Below are 21,211 nucleotides of genomic sequence, written 5' to 3' on the forward strand. Positions count from 1 at the left end.
TTAATATAATATCTATAATGTATGTATAAATTATATATAATAATCTGTAAATATGCATATGGGAATTTCAAACCCAACAATAGGCATATGCAAAAGAAAAAAATGTGTTTCAAGAAAAAGTTTTAAAGCCTCCAAAGTATTCAAAATGAATGTGTCTGATGCTAAAATATGTATATATTTTAATTTAAAATTTATAATTTATCTGTTATAATCCGAAAATATTGATAAGAGAATTTTAAAGCATAGATGCATTGCACTCCACCAGAAGAGTTGTCAAAGTTCATTTTAGACAGAGCAAATCCTTTGTGATCAACTCATCAAAGTACATTACGTCGGTACTACCTTGTTTAGAGTTCACCCCGCAAGGAACCTTGAAAACGAATGTCGCTTGACGATTGGTCGCCAAGTTGAATTCATCCCAGCAGAAATAATCTCTGAAAATTATTCTATTTACGATTTCACGGGAAGTTGTTCAACAAATAGCTTAAAAACAGAGAATAAGCTGGTGAAACTAGGATTAATAGTTAATTATCATTTGTGATGGAGCCGTGAAGCCCGTTATGAAAAAAGGGAGTCATATGCTTTTAACTTTATTTTATGTATGAGAGTGTATTTTTTTACAAAATCATCTCTATATAAACCTAATAGCCTCTGTTTATTTTTTCAGCTGAATTTGCTGATTACGACCCTGAACGACACAGTGTATCATATTTAAGGGATTTCGTTCTTGTACCTCGACATTTGGTAACAGAATCACAAAGAACAGCTGTCACAGAGGCTGTTGCAAGACAATATGCAGCATTACAGGTGTGTTTATGCCTATTTAGTGGGATTTTTTTCTAATGATTGAATTGGTTTCATTTGCTCTTGAAATTTTAGCATTAAGCAAACAAGGACTAAGCTGGACTTGTAGTTCAAAACTTAGAAAGTACTAAGGATTATGGCAAAGAAATCGGATTGTTTGAATTGGCGATTTGAAACTTAAGCAATCAAATATGTCTTAATAAATTAAATTAAAAAAAGGTTTTTTTTCAACTGAGAGTAAGGAGCAACATTAAAACTTAAAATGAACAGAAACGTTTTCGGTGAATGAGGGGACTGCCCCTTCCTTAACCCTCGCTCTTTACACTAAAGTCTTAAAGTTCTTTAAAAACAATTCTCATTCAAACTCAACCACCCTTGTGTTTGAGGAGTCTTTCTTACTGAATTGTGGCAAAAAGTGAAGCCACATCTTCATTTTCCTCATCCACATTTACTCATCAGCACCCCGCTCTTTACGCTTAAGTTTGACTCTTTCTCTCAACTCTTCTTTTTAAAACAGTAAAAAACTTAGCTTAAAGAGCTGGGCGTTGATGAGGAAGCAGCCACTTTCATATACCAAGTAATTTCTGTTCGTTTTAAGTTTTAACGTCGCTCCTTACTTTCAGTTAAAAAAACTTGTTTTTTTATTTAATTTCTGAACGTTTTTGAATCAATGCATATTTGGATTTTGGCTCTCCGCAGAGGAATAATTAAAACGAAATTTGCATATATTTTTTATTGGCTAAATGGCTTTCTCATAGTTTTGATTGAATGATTTTGAGAAAAAAAAGAGCGGGGGAGGAAGCCTAGCTGCCCTCCGATTTTTTGGTTACTTAAAAAGGCAACTAGAACTTTTAATTTTTTAAGAATGTTTTTACTAGTAAAAGATATACGTAACTTATAAATTAGTCTACGTAACGAACTTTTGTATTCTCATGTTTTTATTACATATATGAGGGGGTTCGCCCCCTCGTTAGTACCTTGCTCTTTACACTAAAGCTTAAATTTTGTCCCAATTCATTAAGAATGACCCCTAAATCACAAAAGCCGTAGAATAAATAGTTGAAATTACTAAAAATACTTTAGCGTAAAGAGCAATGTATTAGGAGGAGGTGAGCCCCTCATATGCGTAATAATTTCTGTTCGTTTTAAGTTTTAATGCTGCTCCTTACTTCCAGCTGAAAAAACTTTTTCATATTTATTTTTTCATTGTTTTTCTTAATAATGCTAGAACATCCTGCGCTCCCTTCATGCAAATTTTCTTCCCCATGACAAATTCCTCGATGGAAAGTTCCCCTAGCATATCCCCCTCTTTTCAACCCCTCCCCCAACAAAAAAATCCCCCTGAAAATGTCTGTACACTTCCCAATAACCATTACTATATGTAAGACCTGGTCAAAGTTTGTAACCTGTAGCCCCTCCCACTTGGACTGGGGGGGGAGTAAGTCGTCCCCAAAGACATAGTTATAAGGTTTTTCGACTACGTGGAATAAAATGGCTATCTCAGAATTTTGATCCGTTAACTTTTGGAAAATAATTAGCGTGGGAGGAGGCCTAGGTGGCCTCCAATTTTTTTGGTCAATTAGAAAGGGCACTAGAACTTTTCAGTTCCGCTAGAAAGAGTTCTCTCGAAACATTCTAGGACCACTGGGTCGATGCGATCAACCCTGGGGAAAAAAAAACAAAAAACAACCCAAACAAATAAACACGCATTCGTGATCTGCCTTCTGGCAAAAAATACAAAATTCCACGTTTTTGTAGATAGGAGCTTGAAACTCTTACAATAGGGTTCTCTTATACGCTGAATCTGACGCTGTGATTTTCGTTAAGATTCTATGACTTTTAGGGGGTGTTTCCCCCTACTTTCTAAAATAAGGCATATTTTCTCAGGCTCTAACTTTTGATGGGTAAGACTAAACTTGATGAAACTTAAATATTTAAAATCAGCATTAAAATGTGATTCTTTTGATGTAGCTATTGGTATCAAAATTTCATTTTTTAGAGTTTTGGTTACTATTGAGCCGGGTCGCTCCTTACTATAGTTCGTTACCACGAACTGTTTGAACAAAGAAAATGTACTTTGATACACGTTAAAAAAAATCTATAGTCAAATAAATTGTTTTTCTTTCTACTGTCTTTTTTTCTGTCATATTTCTGATAGCGGAAAACATACCTGTATACAGGCGGTATGTTTTTTTTTCTGTCATAGGCGGTATTTTTTTTCTGTCATACTTCTGATATTTTTTTTCTGTCATACTTCTGATAGCGCAAAATATACCTGTATATTAGCGTAGGAGAACAATTCAACCCACACTAGGACTGCTTCCTCTATAAGCGTACTTTAAGACCTCTAGAGCTATTCAAGTCTTGTTAAGTATAAGCTAAATAAACTCTTACGTATCCTGTTGTATTTGACCAGTCTGAATAAATTTATTAATTTCAACAATTTTAATTTAATGATTTCAACATGTGTCGTCAAATGTAAGGCTTTTTTGTTCATTCTACGTTTACAGATGAATTAGCTTTTGCTATAGGTTGATTCTTGAGTTTATTTTTAGCCCCAACCAAGAAGTATGGGTAAAGTATAAGAGTAGAAGCACAGAAGAGTAGAGTAAAAAACATAAAACATAAAAAACATAAACAAAACATAAAAAACATAAAAAAACATAAAAACATAAAAAAACATAAACAAAACATAAACAAAACATAAAAAAACATAAACATAAAAACATAAAAAACATAAAAAACGCTCTTTAGTGCAAGGCTTCTTTTTGAATTGGTTCAGTTTAAAATAAAGTAATATTAGTGTAATCATTGTAACTGACCCAATTGCTGTAATAATTAGAGTCTACTCGAGTTTCTGAGACCAACACAATAAAAATGCCAAAAAATGGTGGCTTTTGCCAATGGCCAGTTTCCACTCTTAGGCGACAAGTTGCAATTACTATTTGTTTCCAACTTTTTGTGCAATTCCTGGTTTTGCACGTATTAAATTTTTGATTTAGGGCTGGGCCCAAAATCATATGTCTGAAACATCAAACCCCTCTAGAAACCTTAGTATTCTCCCAAAGTCTCAGATTTTATGAATAAGTCTGTATAGAACTTATACTAATATAATTATTTTCCTATTTATTAAATGTATTTAATATATTACGTATTTGATTTATGCTTATTATCTCATTTAGGGAATAAGTCAGGGATTAGCTGAGTGCTGTTACCTTTTGGGTGCCCAAAAGCTTGATGGCTATGGTCAAGAATGCTTTTTAGCTAAGAATGAAGCTAATCAAGAAGTTCTTGTTGCAGCTAGTTTGCATGGTGTTCTTGTACGTAGGTCAAATACGGAGGCCCTGGTTCATTATAGGTAGGGTTTTGTCTTTTTTCCTATTGATTCTCTTTCCTTCTCTCTTATGTTTGAATTTATTTACTGTGTTAAAAAAATTGTGTAATCTAAAAGTTTTGCTCTCAAAGTCTTAGCGAAAAGCTTATGTTTTAAAGCAATGACATTTAACTGAAAACATTCGTTCCCCAGGCGTCGTATCAGTGATTAAAAAGATGAACATCGCTTTCTTAAAGGTGCAAGTTAAACCTCAACGCAAAACGTAAGGGGTTGATGGGAGGGGCGAGCTCCCCAATATTTGGGACAAAGAATGGTCGTTATAAGTTTTAACATCAATTCTACTTTCATATGAAAAATCTTCGGAATAGTAAAATAGCTTCTTTTTTTTTCTCACGGGGACAAGTTCTAGGCTACCCTCCACCGCCTAGTGTCTCTAACTTATTTACACTAGTATATCTTGAAAATTAATGTGGTCCAAAGACCGTATCTTGAGAGAGGGATCTTTCGAACTAACCCCCACGAAGCATGAAAAATTCCATAAAGGAGCACAGTTTTAGGATATCCTATCTAGCCTCCCAGAATCAAAATCCTGGTTACGACCCAGTAGGTCTGTGATATTTTTAGGTTGTTAAACGTTGCTTTGTAGCCTTCACTCTAGGTACTTTGAGACACTGATGATGGATTAGGTTATTTCTTAAAGTATTGCTTATTATCCATTGGTTGGATATGGTTAGTCACATTATTAGTCTCTGAACTCCGTATATACATTTCTATCTTCTTCTCAAGCTTTAAAAAAATATTTAAATGTGAACTTATCAGTTTCCAGGTTTTACAAGATTCCCGCAGTCGCATCAGTAGGGTCTGTAATTGCAACAAATTAGGGCGTTTGAAAACAGTCTAAATTTTACTTATATTTGAATCTATTTTTAAGCATTATATACTATATTAAATATATAACAGATAATCAACTATTATTGATGCTCGGCAGAACTAATGTACCGAAAATTAGCTGTCTTACCCTGTTTTGAGTAACTGTACAAAAGGGCCGCTACTATTAATCTTAAGGGTCTTGTCTCAGAAAACTTTAAGGAAGGGGGACCCGTAACTGAACTTTTCAAAGATCTGCGTCAGTAGAAGGGATCTTCTTGTTCCTTCTAGAGATCTACTTTCATGCAGCTTAAAGGTTTGCCGGGTAAGGCTGTAGACTAGAATATCTACCAGACGTGATCATCTAGTGACCCTTTTCGATGAGGTACGGCCCTAAAAAAATGCTAATGCTGAATTTTTTTCCATAATGGCACTCAAAAGTCACTCGTTTCTAGAACAACTCTTGCATAGGCAGCACGGTTTTCGAAAATGGCTTGCAGAGGGGTCTTCAAAAATCGCTAGTTTCTATAACCACTCTTGTATAAGCAGAACGATCTTCTAAAATCGCCTGCAGAGCAGTCTTCAACAATCGCTCGTTTCTAAAACCATTCTTGCATAGGCCGAACAATCTTGCAAAAATCGGCAAAATGGTCTTCAAAAATCGCTTGCAGAGGGGTCTTCATAAATTGTTAGTTCCTAGAACAAACTCTTGCATAGGCCGAACAATCTTGCAAAAATCGGCAGAATGGTTTTCAAAATCGCTTGCAGAGGGGTCTTCATAAATTGTTAGTTTCTAGAACCACTCTTGCATAGACAGAACGGTCCTTAAAAATCACTTGCAAAGCGTTCATGAAAAATTGCTTGCAGATTGGTCTTCAACAAACGCTAGTTGCTCGAACCACTCTTGCATAGGCAGAACGGTCTTTAAAATCGCTTGCAGAGCGGCCTTCAAAAATCCCTAGCTTCTAGAGCCACTCTTGCATAAGCAGAACAGTCAGAACTATCTTTAAAAATGGCTTGCACAACGTCCTTCAAAAACCCGCTAGTTTCTATAATACTCTTGCATGGGCTTATTCCAGAATTTCTAGTCTTCAGATACCATCCAAAAGGAATGTTGCTTACGTTTTTCTTCCGACAGACATTCTTTTAATTAATGGAAATATGTTCTTCTTCTTTTTTAAATGCTAGCTTTCCCTACTAGCCTATTTGGTAGCTCTGTCAACGGGTAGAAGAAGAATTCCAGAAGTTTTATCATTTGAAATGGAAAGAAACTGTATTTAGCTAATATATAATAAATATCTGATCAAATCATGATAATTTTAATTTGGAAAAATATGTTAGGACGGTTCAAACCTGGGCTCTTACTTGATTGCTCATGTCTGGCACTGCATCTAGTTCTGACATACTGGCACTGCAAGTTAGGCAACAAAAACTAAATGACTTAGTATATGCTCCTAACTCTGTTTTCCCTCTAGGTGGGATGACATTGTCAATCTATACAACCAAACGACTTCTGGGATTTAGTTTAAATAAAAAAGAGAGAAATGTAACCATTATATTTGAGTCTGTCCATGCCGATCACTTTTACCTTGTTCGGGTGAAAATCGTTGTTTAGTGGCACGGAATGGCAGAAATCTACAATTTACTGCGGCGTTATCCCTTTTTCTACTTAAAAGGGGTAATAGTCTTTTAGGTTCCTGTTCAAATGACCCCTCTCCTGATCTGTCAACAACGAATGCAATATATATGTAGGCTCAGAACTTTTTTTGCCTTGAAGATGGGATGACATTGTCGAAGAAATAGACATAAAAGGAACTTTTGGGGATTAGCTTTAAAAAAGAGGGAGAAATGTAACCTTTATATTGGTGTCTATCCACGCCGATTGCTTCTTTCCCTGTTTGGGTCAAGTTGTTCCGTGGCACAAAATAGCAGAAACTGCAAATTGGTTTTGTGTGATTCCTTTTGTGACTTAAAAACGGTAGTAGTACTTTATGTTCATGTTTGATGAGCCCTCTTCTCATCTATCAACAATGGGTGAATAAAATCGATAACGAAAAAAAAGCAATAAAATAAACACATATACATGACTATCCGTCTTGGAAAAAAAATGATTGTAGTTAATTATTCCCTATGCCTATAGCTTCAAAACGACATTGTTTCCTTTTAGATGGGATGACATTGTCAATTTAGTTAACCAAAAGAGGACTTTCGGTATTGAATGTCAGGAAAAAGAGAGAAATGTGACGTTTACATTTGAGTCTTCTGATGCAGCTCGTTATGTTTGGCGTTTATGCGTTCTACAACATACATTTTTTAAACAGAATTTACAAAATTTGGAAGATGCTGGAGCTCTTAATGTTGACTTGTCAAAGCTGAGCTTAGTTCCTGATACGGCAGACTCGCTTCATGGACCTAGGGTATGTGATTTTATGTTAGCATGCCTTTTTATTGTTTTAAGGTTTCTGTTTTAATACCTGTCGATTATAATATTGAAATACTTGAGATTTGGCATCTCTTATCTCAATATAAAGAAAAATGGTTTACCAATTTCCAGATGAAAATGTTTATTTTAGCTTGGTTGCTGTTATGACGGACTCACTCAATGAATATACTATAGATGTCTTTTGTGTCCTTTCAATTTATTTGGGTGTTCTATTTTAGTATAAGTACAAAAACATATAATAACGCCGGAGATGGGACGTCTATTATCTTTTTATGAAGAAATTACTGTTTCTTAATTACTACCCGCTTTCAGATGAATGATTTTGCTTTATATTCACGAATCTAAATAACTGGGCAGTACCAAGATATTTTTTTCATTGATTTTTAATTTTTTACATTTTTGCTCTTTGATTTTTTATCTTTTTCATTTTGATTTTTGTAGTTCTTTTATTATCTGATTAATCTGATTGATCGTTTGTTAGTCCCGGATGCGAAGCTGGACATGCATATCAAAGAGAAGGTTTAACCTACAAAGTATACATATATTAAACCTCAGCTGGGATAACAAATCTCTTCAGGTTGAAAAAAAAACAACCGTAAATTGAGGCACCTTTTTTGGTCAGATAGTCAACTTGCGAGTTCCATCTCAAATATTCGTACAAAAGTATTTTCACTGTTTACTTTATCGGTAGTAGGGAATTACAGGAAGTGTAGCTGTAAACTTTTATTAAGGAAAAATTCATAGAAGAGCTCTTAGTCTCATTGACCTGTCAGTTTTAACTGTCCTTAATTCAGCTTTTAAATCATTAAAAATTCTCCTCAAGTCAGACTGCTCGGTAGTCGGAGGGCTTAGTCGCAGTGTAAAGGCAGTTGAGTCATCGGAAAATTTAAAACGCTCACGAATTGTTGTTAAAACACGGTTAAAAAAAGTAACAAATGAGAGTGGACCTAATTTAGTACCTTGTAGCGTAGTAAAACATTAGGGAACTGCAAGACAGTAATTTAATTTGTGTTGATAAAATACAAGGTGCTCATGGAGCTTCTTTGCACTTAAAAAATAATTCACACTTTGCACTCAATCTGCTAGGAAGTATCTCTAAGAATGAAGCGTTCCTCAAGCAAGCTTTGTTTTGATAACGAGGCAAACTTTCATATCTCAGGAAAACCAAACAAAAACAAAGTGAATATTAGGGATCAGAACACGTCCAATTTGACTGGAGAGCTTTACATTCATAGTCCAAAGGTGAGTATATCATTTGGAATCATATATAACCGAATAAATGGTACATCTCTCTCAGTGAGGCAACAGCTATTACACATGTTTACCTAAAGCTTCTGACCGAAAATAGACCTTCACAACTATTGGCTTGTCAAGTAAGATGCACTACTAAATTCGGGACTGCATATTCGTCAGTTTCTCAGTCAAACATTTTCAGAGGAATGGGTCCGGAGGGATGGGCCATATCCATATAAAAGATAATTTGGAGCAGACAAAAATTTTCGACGACGGAATACAACGTCGACTTGAAGCAAAGGCTGTGCGGAATTGTTGCGATCATTGAAGAGACTATCCTATATGGACCCTGGCACGAAATCAAGCATTGTTTTGATGATTTTCATACAACTAAAGGTACCCGTATAGAGATATAGTAAATACTGTTAAAAATAGTTTGTACCTAAACTGATTAAAATAAACTTGGTTAAAATATTTCTACGTCTACCACTGTAATAGTAGACACTGCATCCATTTTGGGTGGTTACATCTTTTTTAGACAGAATGTTCTTTGCTTTTTTCTAAAGATTTTCTGCCAAATTTATCTGATTTTTGATCAGGCTTTTAAGTAATTTTTTTTGGAGGGGCTGTGTTTTTAGAGGTTTAATTTTGCTCCTCCTTTAGGTTTATTCCTTTACTTAAAAAACAAATGACAAGATATTTCACATTTTCCGTGAGAATGGTATTTACGTATACGAGGGATCTTAGCATTATTTTTTATTGGTTTCTCTTACTAACTTAAACATCACTGTTTCTTTAACATGCGCTTTTTGTAATTTCATTTATGAAAAACTTGACTTTGCAACAAATTTATGACTGGAACTTACACTAAACTACTTACTTATATTTTCAAATCTTATTTATGTAATTTTTATTTATAGTTTATATTTATAACTTATATTTAGTTTATATTAACCATTTATATTAACTTATATTTTAATTATTGTATTTAGTACTTATATTATTAGATAACTTGATTATTTGTATTTAATATTTATAAAACTTATATTTTCAATTCAATAGTTTCAAACCTATCTGTTCACATAGCCAAAATTCTGATATTACTCGGACTTTCCCTTAGAGAGTAATCTGAACCTGCCTTAAAATTGGTGTATTTTTCTATTTTAGTAAGTCTCTGACGTATTTGTAATCTAAAAAATACAAAGCAAATTTTAAAAATATAATTTGGTTGATGAATAAGGCTTAAAACTCAGCTATTGGATGATAATAAGATTGTCATCTTGCGTTGAAGCAACTTTCATATACTGTCTACTTAATTCTCTATGCTAAGTGGTTAATTTATGCTACGTTAAGTGTAATCTTTCACACTTACATAAGTCCATTCACACTAGGCTAACGTAAAAACTCATAATACCCTCATAATCGTCATCTAAAATAATCACGATTATTTTAAGCAAACTAAAAAAAAAAATGTGATTCGGAAATGAAGATTGAAGCGTGAAAAGCTTTTTAGGAAACTTGTGCTATTTTATTTTCAAATTTCATAAATTACTCCTCCATTTTAAGGGTAAAGAGCCACCCTTGTCAATAGAAACCAAAACTTAAAAAAAAGCAGTAGTTTGAAAGAAATTTTTGCATCGGAAGAATCTAATCTTCGATAAAATTCAGAATTATGTATTAAAAGTTACCTGCTAAGTAGTTACCTTAGGTAAACATGCAGGAAGCTCTGTTTAATGTAAATCCTGGTAAAGTCAGGTAAACTATGTATAATTGAATAGTAGGCCACCCTCTTAGACAATTTTTGTTAAAACAATTTGTTATCTGTTGTTTTTTATTTTATTTAGCCATGTTTGCACTCCGTTTGTTCGCCTGTCAATGAACATCAAATTCCACTTCATTCATATGAAGAGAAGCATATGCAGTTGCAAAGAGATGCTCAATCTTTGCTTCTTGCGTCGGCTCAAGGTGTCCAAAGGCTTGTTCATGACCCGGGGGTAAATATGGATGAAACTTCTATTCCAGCTCCAAGTGTTCAAGGAAGAGCTCATCCACGTCCACAGCACGACGTGGAACATCTTAGGAGTTTACTTCCTGCCTATAGGTATGGTTTGTTTGCTTTAATTGCTTTCTTTGATTTTTTGGGCATTTTTGTTCTTACTAGTAATGAATACTAACCAAAATTTTTGTGCATGAAAGTTGGAAGTTTGATAAATAAACAAGAGCTAAGAGCTCATATGGCACTTGTGACGAGGTCGGAAGAGCCAAGAGCTCATATGGCATGAGCTCTAGCAAAATTCTAAGAATCAATAGATTGATTTAAAAGGAAAATCAGAGGCTTAATGTCGGTCGGGATTTAAGATAAGATCTCTGAGTCACGAGGTCTTTCTAAATTTCAAAATGCATTAAAATCCGACCTCCCACTCGTACGTTACATAAATACCTCATTTTTTCTAATTTTTCCTCTCCCTTCAGCCCCCCAGATGGAGACTTTATCAAGTCAATTTGTGCAGCTCCCTGACACGCCTACCAATTTTCATCGTTCTAGCACGTCCAGAAGCACCATTCTCGCCAAACCCCTGAACCCCACCCCCTAACTCCCCCAAAGAGAGCATATCCAGTCCCATTACGTCAATCACGTATCTACAACATTTGCTAATTCTACCCACCAAGTTTTATCCCGATCTCTCTACTCTAAGCGATTTCCAGGATTTCCGGTTTCCCCCTCCAGCTCCCCCCCATGTCTACAGCTCTGGTCGGGATTTGAAATAAGAGCTTTGAGACATAAGTTCCTTCTAAATAACAAATTTCATTAAGATCCGGTCACCCGTTCTTAAGTTGAAAAATACCTCAATATCTCTCATTCTTACAACTTAACACCCCCCTAGCTCCCCCAAACAAAACTGATCCGTTCCAATTATGTCAATCACGTATCTATAACTTGTGCTTATTCTTCCCATCAAGTGTCACCCCGATCTCTCCACTCTAAGCGTTTTCCAAGATTTCCGGTTTCCAAGATTTCTTTCCCCCCCCCCCTTCGTCCCCCTATGTCCCCGGATCCGATTCGAATGGAAAATGGAGCATCTGAGACATAAAGTCTTTCTATATATCAAGTTTCATTAAGATCTGATCACCCATTCGTAAGATAAAGACGCCTCAATTTTCACGTTTTCCAAGATTTCCGGTTTCCCCCTCCAACTCCCCCTCCCCCCAATGTCTCCGAATCTGTTCGGGATTTCAAATAGGAGTTCTGAAGCACAAGGTCCTTCTAAATATCAAATTTTATTAAAATCTGATCACCCGTTCGTAAGTTACAAATACCTCATTTTTTCTAATTTCTCCGAATTACCCCCCTCCTCCCCGACTCCCCCGAAGAGAGCGGATCCGGCCTGGTTATGTCATTCACGTATCTTAGACTTGTGCTTATTTTTCCCACCAAGTTTCATCCTGATCTCTCCACTCTAAGCCATTTCCAAGATTTCCGACCCCTTTCTCTCCCAACTCCCCCCAACGACACTAGATCCGGTCACGATTTAAAATAAGAGATCTGAGTTACGAGGTCCCTCGTAACTCAATAAAATGAAATATGAAATTTCATTAAGATCCGGTCACTTCTTCGTAACTTAAAAATTCCTCGTTTTTTCCAATTTTTCAGAATTGACCCTCCCCCCAACTCCCTCAAAGAGAGCGGATCCGTTCCGGTTATGTCATTCACGTATCCAGGACTTCTGCTCATTTCCCCCCTCCAACTCCCAGTGTCACCGGATCCGGTCGGGATTTAAAATAAGAGCTCTGAGACACGGTATCTTTCCAAATATCGAATTTCACTAAGATCTGATCATCTGTTCGAAAGTTAAAAATACCTCATTTTTTCTAATTTTTCTGAATTAACCTTCTCCCCCCCCCCCAGATGGTCGAATCGGGGAAATGACAATTTCTAATTTCAGCTGGCCTGGTCCCTGATACGCCTGTCAAATTTCATCGTCCTAGCTTATCTGGAAGTGCCTAAACTAGGAAAACCGGGACCGACAGACAGACTGACGGAATTTGCGATCGCTATATGTCACTCGGTATTTACCAAGTGCCATAAAAACCATAGGCTCTGTGTAGGCGACTTAGTATGGAAGGTGTTATCCAATAGCAATTATTATTAGAATGAAATGAAAATATGATAATGGTAAAACTTTCACTTAAAACAGAGAACGTTGAGATTTCTTTTATGAATATTCTAATAAAAGTCCGAATATTTCGGATCCATATATTGAAGCCTTTATAAACGGGGGAAAAGAGAGAAGGAAAAATAATTAAATGAATGTTTGTTTAATTTTAATTATTAGTTAAAAGGCAGTGTTGTCTACGAAGCCGCTTTTTCGAGTTGCAAATCCTGTCTCGCATTTTATTAGCAAACTCAGAATTTGATATCCCGTATGTTAATTTTCACGCTGAGGTCCTAAAATGCCCCTTTTTTTCCCTTCTTTTTTTGTAAGTCTACAAAATACAAACATTAGTGTTTCTTTTTAAAACATACCGCAAAAAATTTAAATTTGAAATTGATCAATATTACATCTTATTTAAATGTTTGTTGGTAGGTGTGTGTCCCTTTCCTCCAAGCACGAAATTGCAAGTCCCAGGAGCCAGTAACCAAAATCCTGTTTGTAGTAATTTTTGTGCATTTTGAGTTTGACTTGAGTATTCAATTTGATTTTTACCCGTTTGGGAATTTGTTTATTCATATATATTAGTATTTAATCTTCTATGTTTTTTTATGATTATTGATTTTAGGTCGTCGTAAATTTTAGTTAACTTTATTTCTACTCATTTCAAACCTAAGATGACTTCAGTTTTTTTCAAAAACCGCTATTTTGAAAAATTCTTAAATTTAATCTTTCTCAAAGGTTAGGTCGTCAAGAGTAGCTGTCTTACTTTTCGTACTTTATTTTAGGCTCAATCTTCAGAAAACTTTTGTATGGTTCGGATGAGAGGACTAATTAGCATAAAATTCAGTTTTAATTAACATCAAAACTAAGAACTAATAGGGATAGCTACTTGTATATTGTATCATCCCTGTTAACGGACTTTCCATTTTCAAAGATGAAATATCACATGTTTCTACATATATATATATATATATATATATATATATATATATATATATATATATATATATATATATATATATATATATATATATATATATATATCATCCCTGTTAACGGACTTTCGATTTTAAAAAGATGGAATGTCACAGGTTTATATATATTTTTTTATGATTAATGATGTTCAAGAAGCAGGCATAGGAACAGTTATTCTTATTTTGTATTAATTCAGGCCTGTTTTTGGACAGATCTTTAATGGTAAGTTTCAAACATACCGTTTTATTTGGATTTTTAAAGGTTAAGTAATAGATTTTGAACGTTTTTACGGAAATAAAAACGCCAATAAGAAAAAGCTTTTCTAAAGTAAGATAATTAAAATAGTTTGCTGATTTTGTGTGAAAGAGAATTCATTTTTCTTCGCGCGTTCCAGTGTAGTCTAAAATTGAATCATCAATATTGTATGAAAGTAGGGAAAAGTGAATTCACAAATACAATGTTTTATTCTCTGTCTGTTGTACCCATTTGTCGAGCTTTTTCATAATACCAACATTCCTAAAATGTCGAAAAAATAACAAAATGCAGATTATTTATAAAACTGGATGAATGCTTATGCCAAAATGGCATGTGTAGGCTAGTTAATGTGTGTAGGCTACTGTTTCTCAAAAACTGACAGCTTTTCTTCCTGCTGGTAAATTTGCATAAATCATGTATTCAATTAGAAACAAAAAGAAGATGGTAAAGAATTTTAAATTTGATGCCCAGTTTCTCAAAACTGTTTCTCAAAAACTGACAGCTTTTCTTCCTGCTGGTAAATTTGCATAAATCATGTATTCAATTAGAAACAAAAAGAAGATGGTAAAGAATTTTAAATTTGATGCCCAGTTTCTCAAAACTGTTTCTCAAAAACTGACAGCTTTTCTTCCTGCTGGTAAATTTGCATAAATCATGTATTCAATTAGAAACAAAAAGAAGATGGTAAAGAATTTTAAATTTGATGCCCAGTTTCTCAAAACTGTTTCTCAAAAACTGACAGCTTTTCTTCCTGCTGGTAAATTTGCATAAATCATGTATTCAATTAGAAACAAAAAGAAGATGGTAAACAATTTTAAATTTGATGCCCAGTTTCTCAAAACTGTTACAATCCTTTGAAAAAGCACTGTTGCTATTTTTTCTGGTCCAGGTGAAAAAAAAAGCTGCAGACAGTTATTTCTTCCTAGCTTTAAGTTCGCGTAAACCATATATTTTAGCCATTGTTTAGGATGGATAGATGTAACATAGAAATAGCCACATACGTATATTTTTCAAGTATCGCACGTATTCTATATCATTACATTCTACTATAGATGCCATTCCGATTTCAAATATTCCATTATTACATTTTGAAAGCTAACTGATTTTTTCTGTGACGGTTTTAAAGGGTAAGATGCCGAATTTCCAAAGTGTCTAAACTTACGTTTATAGAGCGAATAGAGGAGTCTATGGTTGGTTTTTGTCAGCAAATAATTTTTTTTGTAGATAGAGTGTGGTGATTACCATATCTTTGCCATTGTGAGTCACCATCTTTACTGAAAACTTGTAAGATTAAACTAATTTTTGTAATATTGGACTTATTTACTTGTAAGATGTGTATTTAGACTTATTTATGTAAGATAGACTTATTTTCAATTCACATCTTATGTCAAATAAAAAAAAAGAAAACAGAAAAAAAGCCCATAAAAATACAAGTATCGTACTTATAAATGGTTAAGGAATAGTTCTTTTTTCATTATTTCAACAGCAATAAAAATTGCAATATTCTTAATTAGACTTTGTTCATGAAAAATGAGGAGATTTTCTTTGGATTGACTTTCTTTCGTTTTTTGCATTTATTTACTTGATTAATCTGGTTCAAAACAGTCTAAGATATTGTCAGCTCGATATTCCGGCCAGCCTGAGATAATGATTCATGTATATTTAATGCATTTGCCAATATTGATGTTTTATACACCCTTTTGTTTAGGAAAGCACCTGATTACGCCACTGCGCTGGTCCAAAAATATGGTCCAATCATGGCTGAACACTTTCTACGGAGCACATCAATGCCTGCAGAAGCTGACTGTAATCGAAACGACATGAATTATTATCGAGGGGCAGATAATAAAATCATTTATCTTGATAAGGACCCTAATATGCTTCAGCAGATTGTCGGAAAACCCCCTCCTCCGTATCCCTTTGGGAAAATTAATAGTTATAGCAGTCCTAATCTGGCTTTTGACTATCAGGTTTGTTTTTTTGTTTCATTTTTACATTATCTCTCTTTTGTCTTTTAATCTGGCTTTGGACTATCTGATTTGTTTTTGTCTCTTTTTTTACTTTGTCAAGGTTTTCAGTTATAAATCGTTTCATAAACCTGAGATTCCGCTTGTCTTATTATTTGTTCCAAAAATGTGTTCTAAAAATTGTGTTGACATTTCTTCTGAAAAAATTACCAGTAAGTGGCCTAGTTTTATCTGGCCGGAGTACTTACCCAATCTGACTTAATTGAGGTCCTATAATTCGTGTTATCATGACATTTACCAGGTCTAAACCAAACTTGGCAAGAATTACGCTTTCTAGTTTTGCCTTTGTTGATTTTCACTCTGTCTGATCTAAGTGGAGATTGTAGGTGGCGATATAAGAATCCGTAAGTTGCTGTCGATACGTCATCTATCAGTATATTCTGCTGGATTTAAATTAAAATTGGTCGTGTGTTTCATTTTTAAGCACATTCTTCTGTAGTATAGTTTACAAATTTTTAAAGGTTCATAAATAAATGGAAAACAGGCCGAAAGGGAATTGTTGTATTCCGTGAATACTCCGTAATTCAACTAAGCACACAATATCATAAGTATTTCATATTAAAATAAAAACAAATATTAACACTAAAACATATATTGCACTTATCTCTTTGGGGAAGCTTTGCTGAAAGCTTATTGGAATGTAACAAACACATCCTCCTAGTAATTGTTAGTTTTGCTTTACCATTGTGTTTCAAAAAATGGAAACTGAAAATATTGCTGTTTGCAGTCTTACTGACAATTTTGTATTTTAAAGCAAATACACTTCAACGAATATTCAGGTATTGTGGTAAAAAGTACACATTTGAAATGTGTTGGGCTTAAAAGTGCTAAGTTGAACTGTAGCATTATAAGCTGCGCTGGCGTGGGAATTCTGTGTCCAAGGGACACGGGTTCAATCCCAGCTGTGACCAGTTCTTTAGTTTGGGACGGGGGTCAGTGGCGTGACTCTGTAAGCTCAGCCAGAGTCGACCCAGCTCTAAATGGGTACCTGGAGAAATCTGGAGAAGGTAAGCAGAAAGGGTGTGTGAAAGCACAGGATGGTTGGCCACCAACCCCCCATTGCACTTCCTGGCTGAAGGGTCATGAAACGGAGATCAGCACCGCCGTTTTGGATCTTAAGGGTCTAGTGCCGTCTTACTTACTTTTTTTTTTACTTTACTTAGCATTAAGAGCAGAGGGCTTGAGGGATATCAGGTCCACTATATTTAGATGCTTTCAATTCGTTTTAATCCTTTTTTTCGTAAGAACTCAAGGTTCGGAGATCCACTTCTGTTTATTTCGATATTTTCTTTGGTTCCGGCTAGTAATACGAGCGCGAAGTTTTTGTTTAGATTCCATATGGGTTTTTGGTACGTGTTGGTGAGTATGCTTAAATCCCTTGGACTTTTTAATATCAGTATTATCGTGCTTTGAAACTTTCATCTGGTCATTATTATATAATTTACAGATTATTTGCTGAGGAAAGTAGTGATATGTTTTGCATTTTTATTGTTTTGATATTTTAACTTCATGTAATCATTTTGATATATTAGTTTCATTTTTCGTTTATAAGCTATAATTTAGCTGATTTTAATGATTTATTTAACCCGCCAAAGATCTGATTATCTTTCATATTCTATCTTTATTGGAGATGGCAATAATCTAGTTTTGTTTTTCTTTTTCTTTCATGTAAGATGCTTTAAGAAGAAAAATTAATCAATTCAAATATAAGTAAATCATACATACATGCTATAAGCTACTCCGATTCCATTTGCTGGGATCGTTATTATCCGTAGAATGATCAGTAATACGTTTCAGATAGACTTGTTGCGATTGAATTTACTTTATTCTACATTTATCAAAAATTAACGAAGCTGTTTTTCAGGCTATTCTGCTGAGCTTTAAGTAATCTTGCTTTAAGGGTTTAAACAAAAGGGCGGAAATGCTTCTGTGCAAAAAAAAAGATTACCGAAGATGGTAAATTGGGTATAAAACATTGAGCTGCCCCCGTATTCTGAGATGGCTGTGGATCTCTGCTCCATCATAAGCTCATTTCCCCTTACCTATCCTTGGGAGGAAAATCTTGGCTGCGTGGCCATCTTTCAAGACTTTGCTTAACTAGAATCTTGGCTGTGACTGGTGTTGCCGGATGGCCTTAAGGAGTGATGTCTCTTGAGAAAATTATAGCCTAGTTAACGATACGGCAATATACTGAATTTTGAGCAGTAATCAGTTATTTTAGGTAGTTATGGTGGACTGTTTAATCTCCTCACTATATTATTTTATTGTAAAGTACCTCACAATCGTTGCATTTTTGTTGTGGGCATGACTATATAAGTTGTTGTGGGGTAATGAACCTGGGATTACTTGTGGAGGATGATGACTCTTGGAGTGAGAGTGCATAACCAATTGTTGAAAATCATGTATTAATCATAATTCGCCAATTCGACTGGAGGTTCAGGGCATTTCTTACCGTCCAGTTTTAAGCTGGTGGAAGCAAATTCATTAGACTTGAGGCGTTGGTCCCTGGCCTACACTGATGGGACCATTTGTTCTCTATTGAGGGGTGTTATTGATGTCAAAGTAAGGCTCTCTCTGATATTTAGGAAGGATGACTACTAATCTGGTATTGTTTGTGTAGATAATTTTTAGGATGATAACTTATGGACAGGCGTTCCCAAAATAGTTGAATATGAAAGAGTAGGGATTAGAGTTTGGTAAAAATAGAAGGTGGTAGGAATGTCCAAAAACACAGTTTATTAAGTCCCAAAGTTTTAGAGAGGAAATTTTCTAAGGAATACTAGCAAGAATTCTTTAAGCATGGTGGAAGGAGAATGAATGTTTTATAATGAGTTCCCGAAAATACAGCATTAAATGGAAAGGTTTCCCTTTTTTAAGTCTCTCTTTAGATTAGTATAATATGAGTGCCATAGGAAATATTATTAGCTATGTGAAAGAATTTTAAGGGTTTTGAATACAGGAATAGGTTATAAAACTTGTGTTAAGAAGAATAACTGCTTAAATCATTATCCCTACAGCCTAACGAAGGAATTGATTCAACTCTACACAAGTTCAAATTTTAGGATACTCAAATTAAATCTATTTGTGACCAAGATTGCTATCTGTCACCATGAAAACTGTTCCCTCCCTACTAACACCAACTTCACATCTTATAATACTGAATACTGTTCCTTCCCTACTAAAATCACATCTTATTATTTCGATGTAAATCAAAATTACATCAAAATCCATCTAGTTGCCGGTAAAAAAAAATTGACCGAGTGGATAGCTTCATTTAGCTGGTTGTATTATTAGTAATTTTGGTAATATTAGATTGGAATTATATTGGAATTAGGATGCAAGGGAAATGCATCAAGTAGAATAGCCAAGCTGCATGGCTTTTTTGTGCAGTTGAAAATAAAATGGAAAAATAAGGCGCCTATAATTGGCCTATATTGGACTTAGGATGCAAGGGAAATGCATCAAGTAGAATAGCCAAGCTGCATGGCTTTTTTGTGCAGTTGAAAATAAAATGGAAAAATAAGGCGCCTATAATTGGCCTATATTGGACTTAGGATGCAAGGGAAATGCATCAAGTAGAATAGCCAAGCTGCATGGGTTTTTTTGTGCAGTTGAAAATAAAATGAAAAAGTAAGGCGATAAGCCTAAGAACGAATATTAGAATACTAGAATGGGCGATATTGATCAAGTATTAATCTTAAACGTGAGGCACTTTGAATGATTCAGAAACATATGGTGGATATTTTCTGGATCAGTGGTTAAAGAATGTGTTGGATATTCTTTAAATGACCCTATAACAAAAAATCAGCTGTACAAAAATATGGTATGATTCTACTTTATTGGCCTATATGAAATAAATGTTGAGGAAGGTCGTATGTGGCCATGTTGGTCACAGGTGGCTTGGCGTTGTGATGTGTTGCCAGCTTGGGTATTCTGATAAATAAGAATGTTAGTCGGAAAGATAAATATGTATTTTCATTACAAAATCAACATTTATTATCTTTTGTTTCATTGATGTTTCGTATATCACTGAAAGAAGCTATTTTCCCCTCTTATTTACTTAATCGGTCTAATTTTTTTTTCGCTCATCTTGTTTTGATGCTTGCTGTTTTGTATATTAGCTTGCTGTTTTGTATATTAGCAGAGGCTATGCTAAATGGTGTGTATCATCTTTTTCTTCTCTTAGTTTATTTTCTTTTCACTTTCACCACCCTCTATTCTTATAGATATCTTCTTCGTATCCTAACCTTGTCGGCGTTGGAAATAGTCAACCTCATTACCATCATTTGAGAATGCCAAGCTCATCGGTTGGCCATTTGCCAGCTATTGGGAACAACAAGCCTCCATATCAGCATAGAGTTCACCACGAATCACAGCGAACTTATGAAAATATTAGTAACCTTGTTAATAGTATCGGTAGTGAAGTGGTTCATTCTAGTCCACAGATTTTTAAAACAGAAGACGTCGAAGTATCTGTTTCACAGGTAAGCTTGATCTACCAAAACTTCACCATATTATTGCTATTGCCAAATTATTACCAATTTTTACCAAATTGTTACCACGTATTACTTTCTACTTTGTGTTCGTTTGACCATATTATTACCAGATAATACTGTAATGGGAATTTGTTTTAAAAAAGTATGTCGTCCGTGGGATTTGAAACCCTTATTCGGGTATCTGAGCGGTTTAGCTGTTTATTATTGAATCAGTATAGCATAATTACAGTTTCAACTTACGAAGTGTTAGCTATGTTCACTTTATGTATGTCACCTTTCATCATTTTCTGACTATAAAAAAAAATGTTTGGTTTTCTCTAATTCTGTGTGCAGTTAAGCTACCAGATCACCATGAAACATATAGAGTCATAAAGGATGTAAAAAAGTAATGGTTTATTCGTAATATGCTAAAAAGAAGTTTATTGTATCACTTCTCGTGATGGAATAAATACTTCAATTCCAAACCCGGACGATAAATATATTTTATACTAAGCTGTATTATACAGCAATGACAGTATGGTACCGGAAGTATATAATGACATATTCTATAATGGCAGCAATGATAGTATGGTGCATAAACAATTGGTGCTGTATAGAAGCTATTCAGCATCCCTTTGACCCAC

The 21,211-nt window shown here is 34.6% G+C and overlaps 1 protein-coding gene across 2 annotated transcripts in view; it reads left to right on the forward strand.

The window, feature by feature from the left end:
• The window catches only part of LOC136027428 (tyrosine-protein phosphatase non-receptor type 21-like), a 76,271-nt gene that overhangs the window by 18,285 nt on the left and 36,775 nt on the right, over positions 1 to 21,211 (forward strand). For both annotated transcript variants that reach the window (XM_065704696.1, XM_065704697.1), the window contains exons 4-9: positions 668 to 807; positions 3,987 to 4,162; positions 7,173 to 7,422; positions 10,526 to 10,782; positions 15,774 to 16,035; positions 20,319 to 20,576. In XM_065704696.1, coding sequence (XP_065560768.1) covers positions 668 to 807; positions 3,987 to 4,162; positions 7,173 to 7,422; positions 10,526 to 10,782; positions 15,774 to 16,035; positions 20,319 to 20,576 — 1,343 coding nt within the window. The remainder of the gene's footprint in view (positions 1 to 667; positions 808 to 3,986; positions 4,163 to 7,172; positions 7,423 to 10,525; positions 10,783 to 15,773; positions 16,036 to 20,318; positions 20,577 to 21,211) is intronic.

Source organism: Artemia franciscana, chromosome 5 (assembly GCF_032884065.1).
Source record: "Artemia franciscana chromosome 5, ASM3288406v1, whole genome shotgun sequence".
Classification (NCBI taxonomy): Eukaryota; Metazoa; Arthropoda; class Branchiopoda; order Anostraca; family Artemiidae; genus Artemia; species Artemia franciscana.